This window comes from Parus major, chromosome 20 (genome assembly GCF_001522545.3).
Source record: "Parus major isolate Abel chromosome 20, Parus_major1.1, whole genome shotgun sequence".
Classification (NCBI taxonomy): Eukaryota; Metazoa; Chordata; class Aves; order Passeriformes; family Paridae; genus Parus; species Parus major.
In genome coordinates this window covers 14,384,545-14,409,895 of record NC_031788.1, presented here as the reverse complement: position 1 = coordinate 14,409,895, position 25,351 = coordinate 14,384,545, and the positions used below count along the sequence as shown (strand labels likewise).

The 25,351-nt window shown below is 41.5% G+C and overlaps 1 protein-coding gene across 3 annotated transcripts in view; it reads right to left on the bottom strand.

The window, feature by feature from the left end:
- Positions 1–25,351, bottom strand: part of PREX1 (phosphatidylinositol-3,4,5-trisphosphate dependent Rac exchange factor 1) — a 127,487-nt gene that overhangs the window by 54,985 nt on the left and 47,151 nt on the right. For all 3 annotated transcript variants that reach the window (XM_015647498.3, XM_015647499.3, XM_015647497.3), the window contains exons 2-7: positions 19,472–19,543; positions 15,062–15,184; positions 10,210–10,314; positions 7,311–7,412; positions 1,619–1,780; positions 1,076–1,209 (exon numbers count right to left, since the gene is read on the bottom strand). In XM_015647498.3, coding sequence (XP_015502984.1) covers positions 1,076–1,209; positions 1,619–1,780; positions 7,311–7,412; positions 10,210–10,314; positions 15,062–15,184; positions 19,472–19,543 — 698 coding nt within the window. The remainder of the gene's footprint in view (positions 1–1,075; positions 1,210–1,618; positions 1,781–7,310; positions 7,413–10,209; positions 10,315–15,061; positions 15,185–19,471; positions 19,544–25,351) is intronic.

The window sequence follows — 25,351 nt, the reverse complement described above, 5'->3', positions numbered from 1 at the left end:
AATTTTATCTCATCTAATTTTGAATGTAGATATCACCTAATAATTTGTATTTAGGTTGTACAGATTTGGCATTATACACACAAAAAACTCTGAACATTATTGACATTAGCTCACAGATTTCACAGCTTAGTGGTTCCAAAATTTCTGTTGTTTTCCTGAGGGAAAAAAAAAGAAAAAAAGAAAAAAGAAAAGAAGGATAAAAAGACCCAAATTTTAAGAAATAAGATTTTTCTTTGGAGATAACACTGGTTTTACAGAATTTCTAATTTGGTTGGCTGTTCTATTTGGCCATTACCAGTAAGGAAGTATAACTTGAAGCAGGGGGATTGTATTACAGAGAAGGGAAGAAGAGGAGAAGAGAGTGCAGAGAATGTGTTGTAAATTCAGAATGAGACTGGTATTGTGAAGGTGAAAAGCTCAGGAACTGAAATAACTGTAGAACTGCTGCAGAAGCAAGTTGTCTTCCACTCTGCCAATGTTACTTTAATTACAAGCAGCGGGTGTTAATAATACTTTAGGTTTCTTAGGTGGGATGTTGCAAAAAAATTCCTAGGATAAGAAAGGAAGACAACAAACAGAGCACATGGGCTGTAAACGCTGACAGCCGAATCTTCATCTCTTTCCCACTCCCCTCGGCCCTGCATCTATTTTATGTTTGCTTAGTCTTCCACTTTCCCCTGTCTTGGCTTTTTATCATTTTTCACATCACCCTCTTATGCTTAGCATAACTTCACAATGCAAGTTTGCACCTTCACATAATTCCTGGAGACGCAGCTGCCCTCAGCAGCTTTTTGTCTGTAAGTACTCACAGCTTTTGCTGCACTGTTTTAACTCCTCTTTGGACTGCACACTTCTTAGAGGGGCACAGTGATACTGCCTGGACTATTTATCCTACCACATAGGGACTTCTCTCTCCTATTGCCTAAGTGACAAAAATAGTCAAGAACAAAGGAAACTTCCACCTGTGACTCAGCCCTGCAGAGCAACAGAGAATACAGTGAATGATCAGTAACTGATCACAGCTTCCACCTAGGAATCTTCTGAATGGTAAAACTGAAAGTACAGAGGGACTCACCTCGATTTCCTCTTGCAATAGACCAGGAGATTATCAAATAGAAAGAACATTCTCTCCTGGATGTTCCCTGCTGAGATTTTTAATAAAGTCCCTTGCAGCAAGAGCTGTGTACAAATATCTGTAAGATTTGACCCCTAAAACATAAAAAAGAGAGATGAATTTTCCTTTATGAGTGCACAATGAAGGTCTTTTACTAACATGCTCTTACTTTATCTGCCATTAAACTGTGAAATAACTGATGCAGTCATAAGGATTTCACCCAGGTCTATTTGCCTTTCAGGTAAGATCTGCCCATTTAAAATGTCAGTTCCGCTCTAGCTCTAACACCTTCCCTTCTTTCATAATCCACTTGTTCTGCTACAATTTAGCAGCAGCCTGCACATACAAAATAAGCTCTAAATTCTAAATTCCTCAGTGAGGCTGCCCACCCCTTCAAGAGCGTTTACACATCACAAAAGAAGCAGAAATAAATCCCTGTAAACAGCATGAGTCATTAAACTGTACATGAACTGCCTCCAGGAAGGTCATGGTCCTGCATCCTACCTCCCATCCTTCAATGTGCGACTGCAACTGTTCAAGGGCTTCCAGTTTCTCCATCTGTCTCTTGGTCTCGTTGATATTTGTACAGACTGTCTTCATTGCCTGAAGTGCACTCTGGACAGCTGGGTGATCAGGATGCTTAGAGGGAGTCCTCTTAGCTAATTCCTTTAAAAAAAAGAGAGAAACATGGAAACTGAGAAGTGGTTCATGGAAAGGTAAGAGCATTAGCAAGCAATCCTGCAGGAAAATGCTAGAACCATTGCAAATTACAGAGAATTTGGGGACATTTTACTGCAGGTGCTGTCCTCTATTCTTCATCTGTACAATGTTAATATGAATGTTGTTAAATAAATGAGGCAATTGCTCATGTTAAATATGCTACACTAAGAGAGCTCAAGCCAAGTATGTTTTGCTGTGTCAGATGTGTTTACTTTCTATTTTTAGAAGGATGGGGCATGTGTCCTGACATAGAAACAAACATCTCTTCTCTGAAGGAGTCTGTAAGAGTGTTTGCTTCACTTGTGTCAAAGACAACAGCCCAGTTAAGCCTCGTCCACTAAAAAACAGCAGAGGCAAGACTCAGAACCTGACAATATGAATGAGTATGGCAAAAAGGGCAACCACTGTCAACTCACAATTAATCATTATTTCAAACCAATAGTATTTCATAGTTAGCCACAACTGAATAAGAATACATTAAAGAAATCTAAAATATGGCTGGTAATTTTACCTTGATACATAATACAGTGTTGTAAACTGAAATACTTTACTTTTTCACTATCTTTTGCATCATGTTATTTGGTTGTTTAAAGGTGCTGAATCTCATGATTCTGCAAGAGACACAAGAATGTGTTTGGATACAGCCAGAGAGACTGCCCAGCACTGTGATGTGAATGGAGCTAGATTGCTTCCATCCACCTATGACTTACAGAGTAACAGATGCACAGGAAAAGGAGGCTCACTGCTACAAATGTCAGTTGACATTCCTGTGGGAGTCTTTACTTTTGCTGAAAGTGTGGCCAAGAAAAGTAAATGTTCAACAAGTAAAGGCAGGAGCCAGGTGTTATGTTTTGGTGACTATGCTGGTGACTAGCCTCTGCTCCCCAACTGCAACACAGATGACTCTCACTAAAAATCAGTGAAGCTCTGCAGCTCCAGTGCCACCCATACTGCCCTGGAAACAGGTATGTACACACTAGCACTGTCTAAACATCCCATACAGAAATATCCCCAAAATACAGAGAAAGACCTCTTCATTCACAGCACACCCTGCTGCAACAAACAGCATCTTCTCCACTCCCGTCCCAGCACAGCAGCAGGAGGAGGCTGGGAACAGCAGCTCCAGCCCTGTCTGGAGCCATCCAAGGCAAAGCCGTGCTGCCCTGACACTGCCATTTCCCAAAGGAGCACAGCTTGGCACTTCAGAAACACAGGGAGAGAGCTCTGGGTACTTCTTTATTTTAGTGACACATTCGTGATGTATAAACTCTATGAGCATTTGACAACATTTTGAAAGGCAGCTAAAAGCCAGCCCAGATGGCAATCCCTGGGTATGCCCTGTCCTCCACAAAGCCCACAGACACAGCTGTCTGGGATTGCTATCTCCTTGCAACTTGGGCACTAACAGGGCCAGGAAATGAGGCTGCTGCCACTTCTACTTCTTGCCAAGAGTTTCTTAAAATAATTCATAAAACAAGCTTATCTTTCTTTTTTTTTTTTTAAAAGAAGTCTGTGACATCCTTCCCCCTGTCCTCCCTTGCCACACAATACTGACTCTGTACTTCAAACTGACAGCAAATACACTTTGCAGCTTTTATTTGAGAAATTCATTCCTCCTGTCTTTATTCCCCTGAGGACACTCAGACATGGCCTAACATGGTGTTTGTCCATGGGATGCTGACCCTGCTCTGCACCTCAGCCCCGGGCACGCAGCGGCCACTGCTTCAGAGCCACAGCCCTCGCTGGCCTGTAAAACACACCTTTACAGAGATAACAAAACACAACGTACTCCTTTGGTTAGCACTTCAAAAACTTGTGTTAATCAACAGTTTGTCTCCAAATGTTCTTGGGGGGAAAAAAAAATTAAATAAAAAGGCAAAAAAAGCCCAAACCACCTTTGTGTAAACTTATGTTCCTGGGAGTTTCATATTTGTATTTTACAGTTTGTAATATTTGCCTGTACAAAATTCGTTTTCCACTTAAACTAACCAGAAAATAAATGTTACATCAGATTTCTTCTGTGTACCTGCAAATCACAGTAGTTTTTTTATTCTGCATATTTTTAAAATTTGTAATTTATGTCAATGTCTCTGCAGGATAAACACATGACAAGCAATGGTAGATCAGATGAAAAAGATTAGCTTCTATATGCCACTGAACCTACAACATACGCTAATTTAAAATGCAATAAAAACATGTTTCTGGTTTTATAAATAACAGCAACTATTTGTGATTAGACATATGCGTGGAAGACAAAAGCATGATTTATAAATTGGTAGTGCTCCTTACAGCTCTTTAGGGAATAGACAATTTTTAATATTATGCTACATAAAAGTTGGATTTCAACTACACAGTGTTGAATCTAAGAGCAACACAGCTTTTCTTGGAGGAAGGAAGGGGGGAAGAAAAAGCCAATCCCCCAAAGATAAATGTATTCAATTATGGCCAAATAGAAGGTCCTGTTTCTTGAATAGCTACAAGAGGAATGGAGAGAACAGGGAGACAGTAAGGTAAGCTTCCTTCATCCTGTTCTTATGCACACCAGTGGCTTCCCACATTCCGGTTCCCAAGAGCAGGCGGGGATTGATGAAGGCCTCGCTGCCCGGCCTTCCTTCCCAGAGGCTTCGGACTCTGGTGACCGATCCCTGCATTCCTGTGTCCCTGCCCCTCCCAGGGCCAGTGACTCTTCCCCACATGAAGCAATACATAATTACTGTCCTAATCGCCCTTGGAGTTGTGTACCCTCAGATGTTTTTAAAGGATCAGAGGTGGAATGTGCATTTCTGGCTGAAGTCTGAGCAAATCCTTAACAGAGCAGACCTCAGGCAAGGCCCAAGCCCTGTGAGCTCTGGGCTCTCGGGAGCAGGGTGCGGCTCTCATGTGCTGCACATTCCTCCAGTGCCACAGGAAGGAGACAGAAGTGACTGTGCCTAATCCCCACACGATGGTGTGATTAACTCATGATCACCAATGCCCCAGGGTTTGCTTCCTGCTGACATAAACTTTCTTTATTAAGAGGAAAAGACTATTTTTGTTGAGAGACTGGTTTACAGGACAGCAGTAGGGTTGTGGCTAGTTAACAGAGTGTCACAATCAGCACAGCGAGACAGAGCTGCCTTGGCCCAAGCCCAGGGCTGGAAGCATCTGCTCCCCGAGCTCTCCAGCCCGTGCTGGCTCCAGCAGCTCACACAGCTGATGCTCTCTGGGTGTCCCTTTACCCCTGCTACCTTCCTTCTTCCCAAACACCAATGCCCATCACAGCCAACAGTTTTGTTTTCCTTGAGCCTAGTCCATGCCCCTTTCCCAGCTGAAAGAAACTAATTTACTGACTACAAATTCTATACTAATTTTCTTGCATGCTGTCTGAGACAGACAAGAACTGCCCTGGGGCAAAAATATTAATATTGTTACTTAAAGTGGATCAGCACTTGGAGATACTCTAGTGTATTATTCCTAATTAAGTAACCCAAATCAACTCCATGCCAGATGTTATTGTTCTGAACACATACACACATAGATATATATGTTATTAATAAAAAGTAGTTACAGTATTTAAAGCATGTGCCTTACCCTACTACTTCAGTTTACTTTCAAACACAAACAAGTCTGAATTACCTTGTGCATACTAGCTTTATCAAACCCACCCACTCGGCTACACTAAATACTTACATTAGACAAGGTCATATCAAAGTTACAAGATAATCTGGATGTACACAAACTCTTGCTAAAAACAAAGTAAAAGAGGAAGGTAGGCTAGCTTTGGTCTAGGACTTTTCTCATCAGCTGGAATACAATAGTATTTGTTTGCCCTGGGAGTAAGACAAAGATCCAATCCCCATGAATACAAAAGAGCTATTTCAGGAGCCATAACTGAAGTTCAGTAGCAAAGAGAGAGCAAACACTTAATTTGAGGGTTGTGCTATTTTTAAATCTATCTGTTTTTGCTTGGAGTGCTCCATTTTCCTGGTCAGCACGAACAGAATCCGTCCGTGTTTTCCCTTAACTGTTCTTATGTCTGAGACCTTTGTATCCACTCTGGTAATTGCATGCTAGCGACTATCAAATAAGTCTTGAATGGGACACAATTTATTTGCTATGAATTCTCCACCTTTGAGAATCAGAATCAACCACACTTGCTAATGGTCACTGATATTTTCTGAGCTGAATAACTTCTAGTTATGGTATTATCTCACCGACTAAAGCAGACGCGTTGCCTAATGAAAACCTAATTCCTTTCTGCATTTTCTTAAAACTTTTATTTCCTGACCAGGAAGTTTCAACTAGTGAAGAGTGTGTGATCTTTATCAGCCTGTATACAAGAAGAAATCCATATCAAAATGGAATGCAGCCCCAGGAGATGCCCAGGAGTCACAGCCCCTCCCTGCAAAGCTGTTCAACAAGTACATGTGGGTCTGGGTTAGCTGTCCCAGAGCCAAGGGTAGGCACAGGGAGGGCAAATTCATCCCTACCCCACTGTGGCTGGAAAACAAGAAACACTGTTTCAGTCTTCATCTTGGTGGTATCAGCTTTGGCTTTCAAAGAAAGGATGTTTGGTCCCCGGAAGTTTTGACATACATTGATCACAGAATTCCTACTTTCTTCCAAAACTCATAAAGGGACCTTTCTTTCAAAATATGGGGGAAAGTATTTGCATTTCTTTAAATTACTTTTCTTTTAGTAAACACAGTGTGACTCTGGCTGAAGAAGAGACTGACATCAGGGAAGATTGGCAGCTGTTAGCCACAGAGTATCTACGAGGCCACTGGGGGATGCAAGCTCTCCCAGAAACTGCTTTCTCCTTTTCCCTCTCCTTGTCCCCACCAGGCAGGTGACCCAGCCCTGACCAGAAAGGATGAGAGGCAAGTGAGTTGTTTTCAGGTCTTCTATGCTTTATCTTCTATGGTAAGAATACTAGCAAGGGAGCCAATTAGTGCCAGATACCATAATCATTTCTGGATTGACACTTGCCCATTGGGAACTCATCTGAGACAGCCAGAGTTCTCAAACCAGCTGCCAAACAGCTGACAGAAGATACAGACTTTGATCATTACTGACCTGATCACCATCAAACTAAAGACCTTGTAATGAAAAACATGTCAGTTTAGAGTCCCCAGAGCCATCCAGTCCCTCGGAACACTGGCACAATTCTAGCTGAACACGTCTTTACAGGAAGTGGCTAAAACAGTCCACACGATCCTTAATAAACATCTGAAGAGCACTGAGGTCAAAAGGCTTTGGTTAGTCAGTAAGTCACCCTGTTTGCTCTACCCAGACTACAACAGGATTTAGCAGCCTGCCAGTATCAGGCAGCTTTTTGCCTGTACCCTTAAGAAGCCATTTTCTTCAGAGAAGATCCAACCTTCAGAAGTGTAAATCAGGAAAGCAATAGTGGCAACAAAAATCAGGGCTAAAAAAAAGATGCAGAATCATTCTAAGAATAAAACAACCATCTGGAGAAATACTTTCTCTGGTTTACCTTTAGCAGAAGAGGATATTTGCAAATTCTCTGAATTGGAGTCAGCAGATAACCCTCTAGTGGAATGTCTGTTGTCTTTCTGCCTCCCAAAAGCATGCAACCCTATAATAAAAAAAAGAAACAAATGTTACCTCAGACAAAAAGCTTTCAGATTATTTTTGACATGATTCTGTATTTCTAAACGTGCATTATGGTGAGAAAGCACTTCACCACACCTAAGGTACAGGAAACAGCACTTCATTCACCACTGAAATACATCCATCAAGTCTGAAAAGTTCTGCAGGCATCAGCAGAAAAAAAATTGCTGTGGATAAATTTGCTGTGCAGAAAGGTGTCTTCTCAGAGGAATATTATACAGCTGATGACTCAAAAACCATCCTAACAATACAATGGCAAACAGCAAACCTAAATGGACTATTACCTAAAATAATCCAATTTAGCCCCACAACAGATACGACCTGTTGTCTTTGTTCACTATGTAAAATTGTATACTGCTGGTCCAGAAAACTCTTGAAGGCTAAAATAAAGCCAGCTAACTAGTAATCATGTAATTAACTTTAGTCCAATTCTTATGTCTGAATTGACCTGTAATTGAAACAAATGAGTCATCTGCAAACATCCACCAATTCTCTGGCAAAACATTATGCCTGAGCACCGCTGGAAAAACAGCCTGGGCACACTGGCTGGCTAACCAGCACACATGGAACTTCTCAACAGATTATGGAAATTAATTTCACAGGATTGATACAGAAAGGGAGTTTAAGAACACTGGGGGGAAAAAACCATATATTCCTTGATCTATCCTTAATTTGTAACAATAACCTGTAATCTTTATGACAAATCAATACTGCCCTACTGTTTATTTTACACATTTTCCTACTGGCTGCTGCCAGAGACAGGTAATAGATTCAGGTGGACTTCAAGTCTATTTCAGATAAACTACTCCACATTCCTATGGTACACCATGAATATGGACTTTGCTCCAAAAGTCACTCCAGTTGCAAACCTGTCCTGTCCACACAGAAGTTTAACTTTAAATGCAGTTCAGCCAAGAAGTGCATGCTTTGGGGCATCAGCAGTAATGTTTGCCCCTGTGAAATACATGCCTTGGCTCAGATCCACTCAGAAATTTAGTGAGTTTTTTGGCTGTAGCTCTACAATTCTTCAAGGAATGTACAAAGACATCATACATAAAATCTCATTAGTCCTAACTGGTATTTTTACAGACAATTGTCTGTAAAATAACCTGTCCCCAGGCCATTCTAATCTGTGGTACTGGCTACCCAGCTCACAATGCTCCCTGTCCAATTTCCAAGTCTCAAGTGATTCAGTCCTTCCCATCTCCTCTTTCAGCCCTCTCTATAGCTCTGAGCTTAAATCTGCCCTTTAACACCTACTGACTTTTCAAACACACTCCCACATTCTATGTTTCAGCAGCTGTAAGAGGGCAATCAGGCCAAATCTATTCTCACAAGTAAAGCTTTGTACTATAGTGCTGCCTTTTTTGCATAGTAGCATTGTAGCACTGGTTTGGAAGGCAGAGGAGAAGGGAAGGGAGGCCTGGAAGGAACTACAGCACCACAGCTAAGTAGACACATCAGTGCTGCCCTTCTTCCCATATTTACCACCATTTTAATAGTCTCTTGGATTCAGGTGCTGCAGCAAACCACAGCAATCAGCATGACATATTTGATGGCACTCATAATCAGTTTCCCAGCTGGTGTCTCTAACACAACAGAAAACTTCTGTCAATCCAGTGGAAGTAGAGAACCTTCTGAAGGCTGGGAAGGACAGTGTTTGCATGCACCTTCTCTCCTCTTTCTCATTGGTTTCCCTCACCAGAAGCACCCAAGAAACCCTCATGAACAAGGTAAGGGTCATTTAGTAATTCAAAGTAAATATAAATTTGATAAGGTTTGATAAGGTTCATTAAAACTCAGATGTGACAAAGAGACTCTGCCTATGCAACAGCACAAGGGTAGGCTCCCTCTGAGGCCTGTATCTTTGCAGCTAAAGGAATGCTCTGGCCCTGCTTGTGACTCATGTTTACATGGAAGTTTTCTTTTGCTTTACTACATTGGGAAAGAATAGACCTTTCACAGCAAGGGGAAAAAAAAAAAAAAAAGAGAGAAGAAAGAAAAGCAAGTCCTTTGCAAGGAAGACAGCCTTCACTTCATAGAACTTAACAGGAAAAAAGCTGATGTGACGAATTATTCCCTCACCTATGTAATGGCTACGAAAATAAGACATTCAAAAATCAAGCAGAATTGGGGTGAAAGTAAGGAGGAGAAGCAACAAAGCAAAAAAAGATAAGTAAGGAATGCAGGGGTAAAAGGCAGTGCCCACTGACTTTCTCATCCCAGCCCAGTCTCCAAGATGGGTTTTGAAGGCTGTATATCCACAGTCCCTCCTTGGATGGGAGTGAGGTTACTTTTGATTTAAGCAGCAATGACACACTCAAAATAATTCATCCAGATAAATTTCTTGCCCACAGCTGGACTCATGCAGAAAGGGGTGTCAGAAGCTGGTCACATTTTTCTGATGAACCTGTAAATGGTGAGTTCATCAGAACTGAGCAGGGAACCAAATCCAATAGGAACTAGCTTCAGTCTTGCTGCTGACTTGTTGCATTACTCCTTTCATCATCTGTGCTTTTTTTTTAATGTTGATTCTTAAAAAAAAAAAAAATCCTGGTTTCCACTGCCATCACTTGTGCTGGTAGTGCTCAGTTCTGTGCCTCAACTCATCAGTGATTTCAGTAGCCCTCCAGCCTGAGTGCTCCATACCTGCAATGGGTAATACCTGCAAAATTCCCAGCATTCCTGGGATTCCAAAGAGTTACTATGAGCACAGGGCAAAGTCAGATCATTCAGTCAAGAGTGCTAGAGAAGGTGCTTACCAGAAGGAATGTTCTCACTGTCGGGATCTTGTTCAATTCCATCAGCAGTCTGAGTGCTTTCTCGTGGTTACTACAGTACTCCTCGTACACAAAGAATTTGTCTTTCTGTAAGGAAAAACAAAGTAACTTATTGACTCAGACACCACTAGAGAGATTATTTTGCCACAGTCTGTTACCAAATTCTTTACATAGAGAGGTGGACTCCAAGTGGCATTAGCACTGGAGTTTTCATGAAGTGTGTGACACTCGTCTAATGTGAATAATGTATACAAGTATTCACTAATTCCTGACTTACTCTGTTTTAAGTTAACAGAGATTTTCCTGAGCACTAAGACTTTCAGCACTTTTCTTCTTAATGCTTCACTGAGATCATAGGAATTCTTTCTTGAAAGGAGGGATTTTGCTATCTTGAGAAAACTTGCATGTGAGTCAAGATATTCCATGAAAGTAGGCAGGAGCAAAACAAAGCCAGGAACAAGGGGGCTGACCATTACTGCAGGAGGAAGAAAGCCAAGTGGCTGGGAAGAACCAAGGCCTGAAAGAAGCTCTGAATCTGGAGGGGATCTATAACATGAAGTAGTCAGCTGGAAATTCCCTTGCCTCTCAAGAGGTGAGAGCCAGGCCCCAGCAGGTTGACTGGTTTACTTTGTGTTCTGAAACAAGCAGCAGACAAAACCTAACAGCTGCATATAATAGTTTCTGTAACTGGAAGAATTTCACCAAATAACCAACATATTACAGATACTAAACAAACAGAAAGGTAGCTGCAAAACTAGATTGAGCTACTAACACTGGGACATGTCACACCCACAAGCACATGCTGGAATGAAATCCCCTATTAAGAAATAAAGGTCAGCTGGCAGGTCAGGGTCAGCAAGTTCTGCTATACTGATCTTCAGATTCAAAGACAGTACAGCTCCTTCTGTCTAAAATAATCAGAGATACTGAACCCATTTCAAACACTAGATATCTGGAAACATTGGAGTGATTGACAAAAGAAGCAGGAACAACTATTTCCACGCCTGAGCAGATAACGCAAGGGGCGAGTTGATACTCTCAAAGCTGGTAGGAAGGGCTGAAGTTTCGGCAATGTTCAGAGCTTCCAGTCCTGCATTCACCTGAATAAAAGGGGAATCATGAGACTGTATTAGGCTTTAGGCAAAATGAATGACTCAAAAGCCAAAAAACCCATCATTTTTGAGTGCTTCTCGCAATAGTACTTTATTTCCTGGTTCAGGTTGGCTTCTATGCCATAATGCAGTGCCATGTGGAGGCACCCACACAAGCCAGTTTGCATATCAAAAAGTAATTTCAAAGTATGTGTGGTACTCTGCGGGGTAATATGTGAGGCTTTCCAGCGCTACCATCTCAGGGCACCAAGCCACGTAGCCAACGCCTTCCAGTTTGCTGCTGCATTCACAGCATGATTCTGGTCTGAAAACATTCTACCTGAACCTTTTAATCTCCCCAGAATTTGGAAGTCAATTTTTTTGAGTTTTGATTGGAGTCCTAGCACTCTTAGAACTTCAGCTGTGTCAGCTGAAGGTATTTGCAGCATCTAGCTACTTTTAAGACAGCTTACAGTGATCCAAGCAAAAAAGTACTGCCAGCTGAAGGAGTTTACTAGCAGGAAATCATGGGATCCAGCTGCAGTCATTGGATATTCCTTTTGCTATTGTCACAAGGAAAAGAAATTGCATTTATGTTAGTTTAGGAGAATTTGACATTCTGGTCAGATGTTCAGTGGTAGATATACATATTCAGAGTCTGTAAAATGCTTTTGGGTTGGGTTTTTCACTAACCTGATTAATTTTACCTCTCCTTGTACTTCAAAAGAAAGAACTGAGAATAAATAGATGTATGTCCAAACATAAGAACAATGGTACAAAGCAAATAAATCCACAGTCACAAAGAGTACGGTACAAAGAGCTGGAATGCAGATGTTCAGGACTTTTATCCTTCACTGGCAGCAATTCACGTTGCTACTGAGGTGCAATACTGGGAAGCTGCAAAGAATCAAAAGCTTCTGACCACCAGATGCAGCAAAAGGCAGGCCTGTGACCACAGCACAATAGGGGAAAAAAGGCAACAGGATTGTTGTCAACCATAAAAACAAGAGAGTTACAGAGTAAAACAGATAGAGAAGTTTTTCCCACATTTTCTCCTCTCACCTCTCCTCAACTCCCTGGATGCACACAAGCACCATGCTTGAAACTAAAACCAGCAGCCATTACCACAAGATCATCCGTTACATCAGTGCATACCAAATGTCACTGCTCAGGTTTCTGACTGCAGCTTTGGAGCTTGGGAGGGTATATTTAGATCACGACAAAATGCTTTTGCTAAAGCTCAAGACAGTGCAATAATTATACACACACACCAGAGTGCTTTCCTCAAATCTTTCCCAGCTATACCCCATGCTGGCGACCCACAAATATGAGAACTATGCTTAAAATTACTCAGTGTCTGAAGTGTTTCATTTCCTCTCTGGGTGATACTCAGTCCTGGGCTCTCCCATAGCCTGGTGAGGAAATTATCAGTTACGTAATTACAGATGTCAGCCCAGGAATTCTGAACCTGCAGCTGCTCTAGGTTAAAAGTGCAATTATGGCCAGAGATGTGACCAGATAAAAAAGGCTCTTTCTTACTCAGCAAATCTGCTGAATACACAGCTAGACCTTCTGTTTTGGCAACAGAAGTAAGTCTGTACTGTTCTCAGTTGGTTACTGAGAACAGTACAGAAGTTAGTCTTTAACCAACAGTTTATTCTCCAAATATGTTATTTTGGATCCATTCGTATGGCCCACAAATCAGTGCAAATATGAAAACACTTTTGACTAGAAAAAAGCAAATAAGATATTTGGAAAACTGCAACATTTTATTTGGACATATTTTTAAGAAGGCATGGCAATTTCTTGTTTCAAAGCAGGCTGAAACCAACGTTTTCAACATCAAAAACCTAAACAGGACACACAATTCTCAACAAAACAATATCCCTGATGACTTAGACAGTAAAATTGATCACTCATGCAACACTGCTCCAAAAAATGAGCATAACACACGTTTCCCTAGAACAAGTTTCTAGCTATTACATCCCAAAATCTCTAGCAATATGGCAATATCAGAAACAAAGGCTCTGACAATTCTTTGCCCTTCTGCTCCACACACAATCACACCCTTTCCTGCCCTGCAAAAGTGAGCCTGTGCTCACCAGGTGTGGTCACTCCATGGTCAGCGCAGGTGTTCTCTCTGCCACTCGAGACAAGTCCCACATGCTGTTTTTGTTTAAGGCTGTACTGGATTTGGAATGAAAATTCACGGATGTTCTTTACCATCTCCTACAGTCACACTGAATCCCTGCTCCAGAATAAACTCTGGCATCTACCATCAGACAATGAACTCCTGATCACCCGACCACATGGAGTACAGTAGGGCAGACAATGTCTGCCTTCTGAAGGAAAACAATTTTTCACAGCTGAATACCAGAGCAAGCACATTTCATCATCTCTTAAAATACTTCGAAAAGACAATGTGCATTAATTTCTTTTTCAGAATTCTTGCAAAATCTGCTTGCTTGCTTTAGGTGTTACTCAAGACTTGAATCCTTATGAACTAGAGGTCCTTGGGACAATATTGGGCCCATAACTACCATCCCTCCATGTATTCAAAAAAGGTGTCAGTGTGGCACTTCAGCCAATGGTTTAATGGTGAACAAGGTGGTGGTGCTGGGTTGATGTGAGACTTGATGGTCCTAAAGGTCTTTTCCAACCTTGATGATTCCATGGTTCTATAAAAGCAGTGTTCTGCTTCTGAAGGCTGGAGGACCATTGCCGAGCAAGGCTCTTCTTCTAGGCCAAGACGGACCAGGAGGAGTCAGGTCCATGTAGACTAGTGGACATTAAGGATACGGAGATCTCATAAAGAGGATCCAAGCACTGCAGTCTGATGGAACTCCATCAGATGGTGAAACTGGGGATTGCTACAAGGATGTACAATACACAGAAACTTGGAGCAAACATGCTCCACTAAAAAAATGCAGTGTCTGGATAAAACAGTGCTTTAAGAATTCTCAAGTTATTCACCAAATTTTTAAGAATTTTTAACACTGAGTTTCTAAAGAAAAGTACCTGTGCTAACACCTGGCTGCTGACAAGTACTGGATTCATAATCAGGACCAGGAACGACCCTGCCAGGTAATCACAACAGCAGATACACCAGTACATTCAAGATTCAGGGGCCTTATGCCACTTCCTCACTGCAAGCTCCCCACAGGACTCACTGTGATTTGATGATAATGAAAAGGCAACACTGAGGGTGTTCCAGCACTACTTCTAAGCATATTTCAACAACAGAACCCTGGCCAAAATGAAAGGCCGAAGAAATGCTGCCCACTGTTTCCCTGGGTGAAATGGTGAGAGCGTGTGCTGATGAAAGCTCCCCAGCCCTGCAGCACTGGCAGCGAGTGGCTGCTGCAATCCATGACCGTGGTGTGCTGCAGGGCTGCTGAGCAGGGACACATCACACACCCCTGCCTGCAGCACCAGGCAAACACCTGCAGTTGTTCTGAGGCGCTTTAAATTGTGCTGCTTTTTTGATGGGTGGGAAAAAAAGGAAAAAAAATCAACAGAAAAGGAAAAAGTTTCTAAAAATACATTGTTGTTTAGTTCAGTTTGATGTGATGTCCATTACTCTAACCTCATTCACAAGTTTTTTCCCACCCTACCCACAACTTTCATACAAGACACACGTTGTCATAGTATTGCTATAAGCCTTAGAGATTAGGGTTTGCTAAGGGACCAGAGAGTTTATGACAGGAAACTATTTCCAGATTGCATTAACTCATTGTACTTACAAATTTTAAGAAAACATTTCCCAGTTCATGCTGAGACTGGGGTTCTGGTTGCAAACAGAATTCCAGAGCAGCCAGGAACTCCTTGTGAACACCAAGAATGTCTTCAATGTTTGAAAATAAGATCTGAAATATAAAGGGAAAAACATTGCCAGTTTTTCAATATATCACAGAGTTTTTTGCTAAGTAGTAACACCAAAATACTGTAGAGCTCTGGACTTACCACAATAGGATCCAAAGCTCAGACAAGGTCTTGTAAATAATGAACTACATTGTATTTGCCACTTTCCTAGTCCCCTATAAAAAGCTTTACTGCTGCTGAAGCACCTGCTGTAAATTAAGGTTATCTTTGCAGACCCCTGAGCATGATAAATGCAAGCAACCTCTTTTAAGTCTTGAGAATATTTTTCATGAGAACAGCCAGGTACGTGGAGCCACAATGTCAAACTCATTTTACAGGAGACAGAAGCAGGGAGTAATTTGCCTTTCCTTCCCATGCATTAGAAATCCCTTAATGGAAGAAAGGGACTTGAAGGTATCAAACACAAGGGTGCACTTGTAAATAGTAGACAAAATCTGCTGTATGGAATCCGGCCTTTCACTGCCCAGTGTACTGCCCAGAGGACAGAAGAGCGTTCATTTCTCACAAACCTCAAGAGCAGCATTTAGAGCTCCCTCTCACTGACCTCAGTGACACCAAAAGGCACATGTAGAGGGGAAGAGGCCCCTCATTCAACCTTGTATTAAAAGCTAATGGCGACAGTTAAATGATCCCTGTGATTAGAATATATGTGTGCTAAGGGGAATAAACCGCCAGGGTGAAAGATTCTATAAACACTGTAAATCTTGGTCATTTTCATACAAAATGTGCAAAGAAAGTGTGAATCCACGTGTAGGAGATGGAATGCTACCTAGAGAGGGGCAGAAGTCCTGATGTGAGGTGACAGCCATCAGTACTGGCAGCCACTGGAGGGAAGGCTAAAAGGGAACTAAATCCTGGAGTCTGCAGTGACATAGGTGTTGCAGACAATGTTTCCATCACTTTGCTTTAACAATGTCACTTGCAAAGAGAAGACCTGCAGTGCAGTCAAACAAGCTTTCACGTTGGAAGAAGCTTCCAGATCTGGCTCAGGGAGCAGGTGACCCTAAAGTATGCAGCCTGACAGAACCAGCATTCATCTCCCTGGCATCTGCTGTGGGAAGTGATCAAGCCTAACATCTCCAAACACTTCCCAAAATTCCTTACCGTAACACCAAACTCTTCAACTTTATGCAGTAGAATTTATTCACCAGCTGTAGCAGTGAGTCAGCCTGGTGGCTGGTGATGTGGCAGCAATTCAGAGAAACAATGATCTGTAAATTAAGTCTAGTTATTAAAGCTAGGACTGAAACCTCAATTCCTGGTTTAAAACCAGTTTCTCTTTGGTTTAGCAGGGGTGGACAAAATCAGGAATTCAAGGCTCTGCAGGCAGCCAGGTTCAACTCTGTATTTCCGTTACTCACAAGGATGGGCAGAGTATTTCTCTTAAACTCCTCCTTCAAGCTGACTGCATGTCCAGAGTGGAGCCTGTTGCATCTTCCTTGTCTTTGCTTCCCTCTCCCTTCAGGAATTCTGAGATATGGTGCTGTGCACCATCATTAATGCCCACTTGTGCATCAGAGCTTCTTTCTAGGCCTCAAGAAGCTGAAAGATTCCAATACACTGAATTTGCACTGACTGGCTCTGAACCTAAAAAAAGGCCAGGGAGCTAGGATCCTTTCATTGCTCCCTATAAACTTCTTATGCTAATTCAAGTGGAGCCTGCAAGTGTGTGAAAGAGTGTGTGGAAATGTGGCTGAAAGTGATGTGATGTGATGTGATGATGCAGTAGCCCTTGCCTGCATTGCTTTGCTGGAAGCTGTACCAGAAGGGGATTAACAAGCAAGAGGAAAACATCTGTCAGGGATGATTTTATCCTTCAGGAGCAGTCTTCAGGGGTGGGTTTTGATCCAAGAAATATCTGTGCAAGCTAATGAATTCTGAGGTGGTCAGTAAAGCTCTGTTTGCAGCAGAATTTGCAGGTAAGAGTTACTTGAAAATCAAGGCAGCAGACAGACCTTGACTGCACGTGGTCTTGTACCAAATCCAGTTACCAGCCTTGTGCATGCCCTCAAGTTGTACTCAAGCCTTCCAACTGCTCTATCAGTGAAGTGATAGCAGTGCCTGCTGTGAGCATAGTCTAACAGTAACACATCAGGAGAGTTATTTCCACATGAGGCAGTGAATACATTCAAACTGATTTTTTTTATCATGTTGCTGCAGCTCTTAGCCACTGGCACAGTTGTAAAATCTGGGCCTGGCACAGGACTCAATGTGGCCTTTCTGGAGAGAGCTACAGTGACTAAAGATTACTGAAATCTCTGGTGCTTAGCACCAGCTGTAGGAGAGATCTGCAAAATTATACTGGGAGCAATAACCCAACTTATCTTAAAAAACACTTTCTCCTTGTCCAGGTAAGTGACTGCCTGAGTGACTGCCCTGTATTTTCCTTGAGGCATTTCTGCCACGTGAAGAAAGAGAGTAATGTCGGGCTTCTCCTTACATAAGCTGCCAAAGCACTTTTAATAGTCTCTTCTACTGTTGACCATCTCACAGCTCTCTGGTGACTCAAGACACACAGTATCAGCAGCAGATTATCAGAAGTCCCAGTTCCACTTGCTTTTCCTGCCTCTATCAGTGAGGTGAGAGAAAAGAGTGGGAAATAAAAAACAAGTATCTTTCAACTGCAGGAAAGACAAATTATTTGGTATAACGGGAGATGGAGGGTGGAAGGAGGAGACAATATTGACTCTGGAAACTATGGGCACATGAAAACTTGTGTCTTGTGATTCTGTTTTACCAGAAAGGCATAAGCCTTTTGTTACTGAAGGGAACCTCTCTTATTAAAAGCTGGGTATTGTAATAACAGCAATAAATGAAGTCTTACAGTAGTCTCAAAAAGACCATTTAAAGCATTTAAAGAATGACACAAAAATGAAGTGGTACTTCACCAGAGTGTGAAGAAACTTCAAATACAAACCCTGCTGACAGGATTTGTAGGCACTGCATCTGATTATGTGGCAGTCATAATTTATATTCATTTTGATGATATGAATAACGATAGAATAATAATTTTCATCAACATCAACAATGACAAATAGTTGTGTGAATTTATTTTCATGCAGAACTTAGTTTTTGCACACTTCTACACACACAAGAGCTACTGTCACTAATCATTTGTCTACCTTTTCTTCAGCCATCCCTGAACTTACTCCAGATGCTGGACGGTGAGTTTTTGGAGAGTGGGGATTTCCAAATTTGAAGACAGCAAGAGGTTGAGCTATCCAAAGCTGCCAGAAGTCTTGTTCCCAGCCCCTTCTGGTATCAGCCAGTCAACACCACCTTGCTGGCCTGAAGAAGCGACAGCCGAGGTGGCGCTAGGACCCTGCTCACCTGCTACATGCAGGAAGCCTGGCACAGGAAATGGAGGAGCAGCCGCACCAGCTGCAGCAGCACTTCGGGTGTGACACAGCTCCTGTGGCTGCCCTGCTCCCTCGGGGCAAAGCTGCTGCTAATTCAGGAGCTCCAGGGACAAACACAAGTGCAGTAAAGCATCATCCAGTGACAAACAAACTGTGCTCTGTCCCACTCACCAGTGGGTTCCACTTATGTTGGTGTATGAAGAGGGGTTTGGTTTCATGTGCATATGTGTACAAGATGAGTTTTTAACACAAATATCTACAAGAAAGTGTTTTGTGAATTTATGACATTAATGAACACCATGCACCCCTGTGACCACAGGCACTACAGAAGCCTGTATCTCACAGCTCTCTATGTCTACTATTTCCAGCACAAAATTCATCCAGGAACCTCCTCACACAAGAGTCTCACAATATATAGACCTCCCACAAAAACCCAAATTCCTTTCCACAAGAACCCAAAGGAAAATTCCTGCCCCCTTCTCATAGCCCTATAAAATTTCTATTAGTAGAAAACAGCAGATGCAAATTGGCTAACCGAATACTGTCAAACAAAACAGACAAGGGCTGTGCATTCCCTGCCTTTCCTCTCAAAGACATTGAAATGGCCCCTCTGTACTCTACTCAGCATTTCACAAATCTTGCCAAAAGTTAGTATCTCTGACAACACTACACTGTTGTCAAATTTTACTAAAATTAGCTGGTGAGATGAAAAATTACTGGAAGATGACAGCTACAAGAATAGGCAAACAGACTGACAGATAAACTGTCAACATGAGCTCCTTTCCTTAGGGAACCAACTTCATGATAAGCATCAATATGACAAGAGGATATTTGATATTTATATCTCTGAATCTAGCCTTTCATTGCATATCACTTTCCCTACCAAGAAAACAAGGAAGACAGAAGAAATACCTTAACATTCTCCTCTGTTATGTACTTCTCAGCTTTGTCCACTGCATTCTGTCGGATCCGGTGAAGAAATGCCTGTAGAGAAGAAAGAAGATTTATGTTCAAATAGTTTGATAATACTTTGATTTCAGTCTTTTATTTCCTCTAGGTTCCCATCAACACAACGTGGCTGATTACCTTCAAGTAAATGATGTGAGTGGACAGCAGTCTCTCCATTAATAGTAAAACAAGATAGTTACAAGAGATTTTTGTTTTATAGATTTAATAGTCTAATTTCCAAAATTAAATTCTCCTCAAATTATCAAAATGTAATGGATGCCGAACAAGTTTTGTTCCCCATTTTTCCTACTTCCCCAATACCTACTGAGGTGTAAGAAGAACCTTTTGCAACACAGTCATTCAAACTGGAAGTATGAAAACCACAAGCTATTAAACAGCAGCTCATGGAGATAACGTTGCATGCCCCGTTCACATGGCAACACCACTTTCTTCCAAACCACTTCCTGCTTGGAAAAAGCAATCCTTTTCCCAGAGATGTTATTCTGACATTCAGGTCAGTATTCCCCGAACTTCTCCAGTGATTTTTTTGTGCTACTTGTTTTATTATGGTTTGAGCTCATCTCTACTAGCACTAGCCCTCTAATCACTTGGTGATATAGACTCCAAGTTCTATTATACAAATAGTGTACAACTCTTTTGGGGGAAGGGAGTGCTATGATCTTTCATTAGACCCATTGATTTAGCTGGAAAATCAGAGTTATTTGGACCAGGACACGACAAAAGTGATGCCAAAAGAGACAAGGTGGTGGTGGATGAATATTGAAAAACTTGCCGTGCCTATATCTTATTCATATTCCAAAATATTTTGTTATAAGACAGGAAGTAGTTGAAAGGGAAAAAGCTTGTCTGACCTCCTACAAAGTTTCTGAGACAAATTCTCTCTGGTTGCTCCAACCTCTTCATACTCCACACAACTCATATATAAATTCAAGGGGTCTGTTCCTTGGCATTTTTCATAGGGACCCCAGAGTATAATTCTTTTCACCTGCAAGACCTTCAATTTCTGTAGAAACTAGCCTCCAAGGATATGTGGAAGCATGGGGGGTCGGCTTCCTTAGGAGATCTTGGAAGTACCACCTGGGGACTCTGAAAATCATTCCTAGGACACTGTAGGATGATCACAATCACCCCTCCATTGCAATCAAGAGCAGAAATCTCTACTGTGGCATGCTGTTGGTTTCCTCATCTCTGAAACTATCAGGGATTACTGAAACAACAACCAACTGCAGATCACCGAGACTGCTGAAGAGCTGAAACCGACCAATGGGCAACAAAAGTAGGCTCTGCTTCCTTTCATCTTCTTGTACCCTGGTCAGGACTTGTAAGAATGACGATTTCACAGATTTCACAAGGGGCAGAGGTAGGAAGTCAGCTGACAGCACATCATCTCCTCCTTTATCCCCCAGCTGCACTGCTGTCGCTGCCAGTGCTCCACCGTGCTCACACTGGGCCGGGTCTGAGCTGTCTGCATGGGCAGCAGAGGAAGAGAGAAGCACTGGACGAGCCCATGGATTCAGAACAAGAACAGGTCATGGCACAAGGCAGGGAAAAAATGGGAAACCAGGCTGATCAGTGTTCATTCTTCTGATAAAGATTTTAAAGGTCTCATCTTCCATTTTAATGTGCTCAGAATTAGGAAAACAGTCTAGAGAGGACTAGTTTCGGTTTAAAATTCTGCTGTGGTAACATAATGTTTATTCGTGCACTGTGACTTGTTGTCCTAGAGATCTGCTGTTCCCAAACTCAGCAGGCCACAGCTGATGCTCCTCATGTCATGCATAAGCACAACTTATAGTTTGTCTTACAGGCTTAAAAAGCCTTGCAGGATTCAAGCAAATCTATGACAAATTAGAATGAGTAGAGTGAAATGTTTCCTTTCTGCTTCACATCATGTTGGACAAGTTCCTTCCAATGCAGATTAATAGAAACACATTACAGATCTAGAATGAAATTTAAGTATAAAAATTCATTTCATTAAATAAGTACTTTTTGATGGCCCCTTTTGTTTGAAAGTGTTCTGCTCTTCTATTAATGCTCCTCACAATCCACTTTTTCAATGAAATCTCATTGTTTTGAGTGTCTCTGCAGCACCTCTAAACCACAAAAGCACAGAGTATGTTTTAAGGAAAGAATTTGTTAATTAGTAGTTGTCACATGAAAAAGTTGCACACATGAAACACTTGAAGCAACTGGGACTTCTCTCAAATGCTTTTCATATGGGCCTTGTTGAACTCAGCTTGTAGCCTTAACTAGGGAAAATCAGTATTTTCCATCTTCTATGTAGCAGAAGTAACACAAGGCAACACTAGGGACAAGGCAGTGACAGTTTGCTCATGCCCCTTCACAAAATTCATGTTTAAGGCAGATACTTCCTCAAACATTCAGAAATAGCAAGAGACTTCTTACTGAACAGCAAGGCAGGCAAAGTGTGCCTACCCCTGAGGGAAACGAAAAGGAGAACAGAAACAGCGGTGAGGCAACTGGTCCCCGCTGCTGGAGAAGCAACAACTTAAAGCAAAATCCTGTAAAACCTGTTTTCTGAACACCTGACTGCAATGTCACATTGCACTTGAGAGACAAGTGAGACTATTTCATTAAACTCATCAGTGATCAGGACTGATTCAGAACAAGTGTCCAGGGATCTAAATGAGCCTGGAATTTTCGGGGTTAATATTAATAAATTGTTTTACACTTGTGCCATCAGTTGTTTAAAGCTTCTTGCAAGTGCAGATATCTTGTTTCCAAGAAAATGTGTTCACAGTGACAAATTAAGAGGTGACATGAACAATAAATTCCGGCATTTGACCATCACTATCATCTTCACCTTGCAACTACAGCACAGGGGCCATACATATGAACAAGAACTTGCAACCATAATTTTAATTTCTCTTTTTTTCATCAATTGAATTTGTGTTGCCACTAAATTTGGCTGTTAGAAGTCTTTGCCTCCATACCAAAAAGCCCTACTGTCTTTAGCAAAGCAGCTCAAAGGTCCTGTGGAAACACAGCTTTACTGAAATAGTCTGACAAATTCAACTGAGTGTTCACTGAAGTTTGTTTCAAGAACAGATGCATCCTTGCTCATGTTACTCAATTGTTAGCTTTGAACCTTGTCATTCTGATCATGCTCTTTTGCTTTCTATCAGATATGCAGCTCATAAGCTAAAGCTCTACACAAATGACAGGAAACAAATACCCTGCATCCCCATCCTGCATGTCATCTGCAGTTCTCACCTGCACTGAGGTCTGAAAGTGAATGCAATAAATAATCTCAAAGTACTATAACAATGACTGCACAGGGCAATTTAAATCTTTCAGCATCTCCTTTCAAGCACAGTTGTAACTACCTGACTGCAGGACTGCAGTGATGGCTCACAGTCATGAGTCACCAACCAACCAACTGAGAATCGAGACACCTCAGCTGGGAGGAACCTGCTTCAGTTCTGCTGCTCCTGGCATGGCCTGAAGTGCTTTGCACTGTTAACCATCATCTAATCATGTCCATCCTAGAGACAGATGGATTTTAAAGACAGATAAAGTAATTTTTGAGTAAATATGATGACTGGTTTTCCAACGTCTCTTGTGTCCTGGGAAAATGCCAGCATACAATGTAGAATACTGGGTCTGACTCCAATTTTTCAGTTGTGAAGTGAAGTTAGAATATTGGAAATCAGGTGCAATTCCTTTGACATTACTAGTGTTAAACATGTAAAATGGAGCAATACCGAAACAACTGTACTACTTTTAAAGAGCCTATGACTGTATCTTACTGGCAATCCAGTAGTCCCTCATTGCCCAATTGCTGCTATATTATTATTTCTATAAGAACACATTTTAAATTATGAGTGTCTGGAGAAGGAAGGAAGAACTTAAGCATCAGAGAGTGCATTATACTAAAATTCTCCTAAACAATAGAGCCACAGCTGTGTGAGAGAGCAACTCTGCAAAAACATTGTAGCTGTAGCTGAGACCTACAGGCAAATTAATTCATCAGCAAACACCTGAACAGGGACTTGCCTGATAGACAGAGGTGTTTAGTAAGAGGAAATAGCACCAGAAATATCTTTTATTGCCCTATTTTCAGGCTTCCTGTGTATCAAACTGGCTTTAAAGCCTCAAAGCTTATTAGTACTTTTTTTTTTAATCTATCCCCTGAAGAGGAACTAAATTATTAGCTAACCAATATGATTAATAAAAAGGAAAAAAAAAAGAAAAAATCACACACATCATGGAGTATCAGTCATTCTCTGCAAACAGCTCAGGCAGTCTGAGCTGTAGAAGCTGCACACACACAAAGGCACAGGAGTTACAGGAGCCACCACCTCTTCCCACAGCAAACTGCATGACCACTCACAAAAAAAAGCAGATTCCATTTCAGGTGAAACTGGAAAGACCCTCAGGAAATAAATGCAGCTTCAACTGCAAAATTCAAATATGTCACAAGGGAGAGATCCTTTGACCTGAAGCTTATTTTCACTGGGTATTTTTTGTAATTATATAGATACATAAGCAATAAATACATTAATACAAATAATAATAAACAATAATAAATACATATCACAAAACCATCACTCATACTGGCAATTTAATAAACTTTAACTAAGCACTAATCATGGCAATTTGAAACTTCTTCCCCACTTCTTAGTCTGACATATGGTGAATGCTGATAAATACTAAATGAAATATAGAAATAAATGAAATATTCAGAAATTCTGCTATTTGAAATTATGTAAGTGCATGTATGAATAAAATGTTTCAATAAATAAACTTGATTATTTATTTTTAAATACTAGATAAGAGAAACAGCTACTGCTAACATGAAGTACATGCCTGAGATAATTCCAAAAATCTGATTTGTCCTCAGCCAACCCTGAATTTTAAGGTTCGTGCTGTTATGACCACACTGTCTATAACATCAAATCAGTCACAAAATACTAGCATTGCACAGCACTGGGGCTTTCAGCTGTGCTTTAATAAGGACTCAGACATTCCAACTGTTTTCTTCTCGCTTGGAACTTCTTGACAGAGGTCCAGCACAAAATGGCTTCTGTCAACAAATCTCTTGGGCTTTTAATGAAGATTCACCTCATCTACTCGAACCCCCTGAATGCTGAAGCCTTCCCTGAGTTAGTGATCCAGGTTCCCACTACAACAGAGCAGTGGACAGGCAACTTAGAGGATGAGTCACTTTAGGAGGCTGTTTAAGAAGAGAGGCTGAATTACCATCTAGAAAGGTTTCTCTTTCTGTCAAGGTGAGCCTGGGTGACGAACTTAGCTCAGACCACGCTCCTCTGCTACACCCCTCTCACAGCATCGGCAAATACAAATTCCAGGGCAGTGAAGTGCTACTGAATCGTCTCTAGAAGTGAACTAGAACTGCCTCGGTCACTCATGGATGCTTAGAGGTGTGGGGGCACTGCAAGTTGACACATACAAAATTCACATGCACGGACATTCTCAGCACGGTGGTATTCCGGGACTAATCACAAGTGAGCTGATCTAGCAAGCGCTTCCCAGGTAAAGTCTTTTACGAAAAAAGCTCTAAAAAGATCCCGGACCATCATCTGCATCTCCAGCACACTGCTGTTTACACTGGAATTCTGCAACAAAAAAACCACGGTCAAATCAAATTCATGCTTGGACTGATGGAAGGAGGTGGAACTGAAGGGAAGCCATAGAGAAAAATGTTGCAGCATTTCTCACTCCAAAGAGAGATCCCTTTCTTAAGGAGAAGCTGTTTTCATTTGAATTACAAAAAAGCTTTTGTGAAGTGAAAGACAGGCTGCTGCAGAAGGGCCATTGTCTCTTCTCCATCACTGCCCT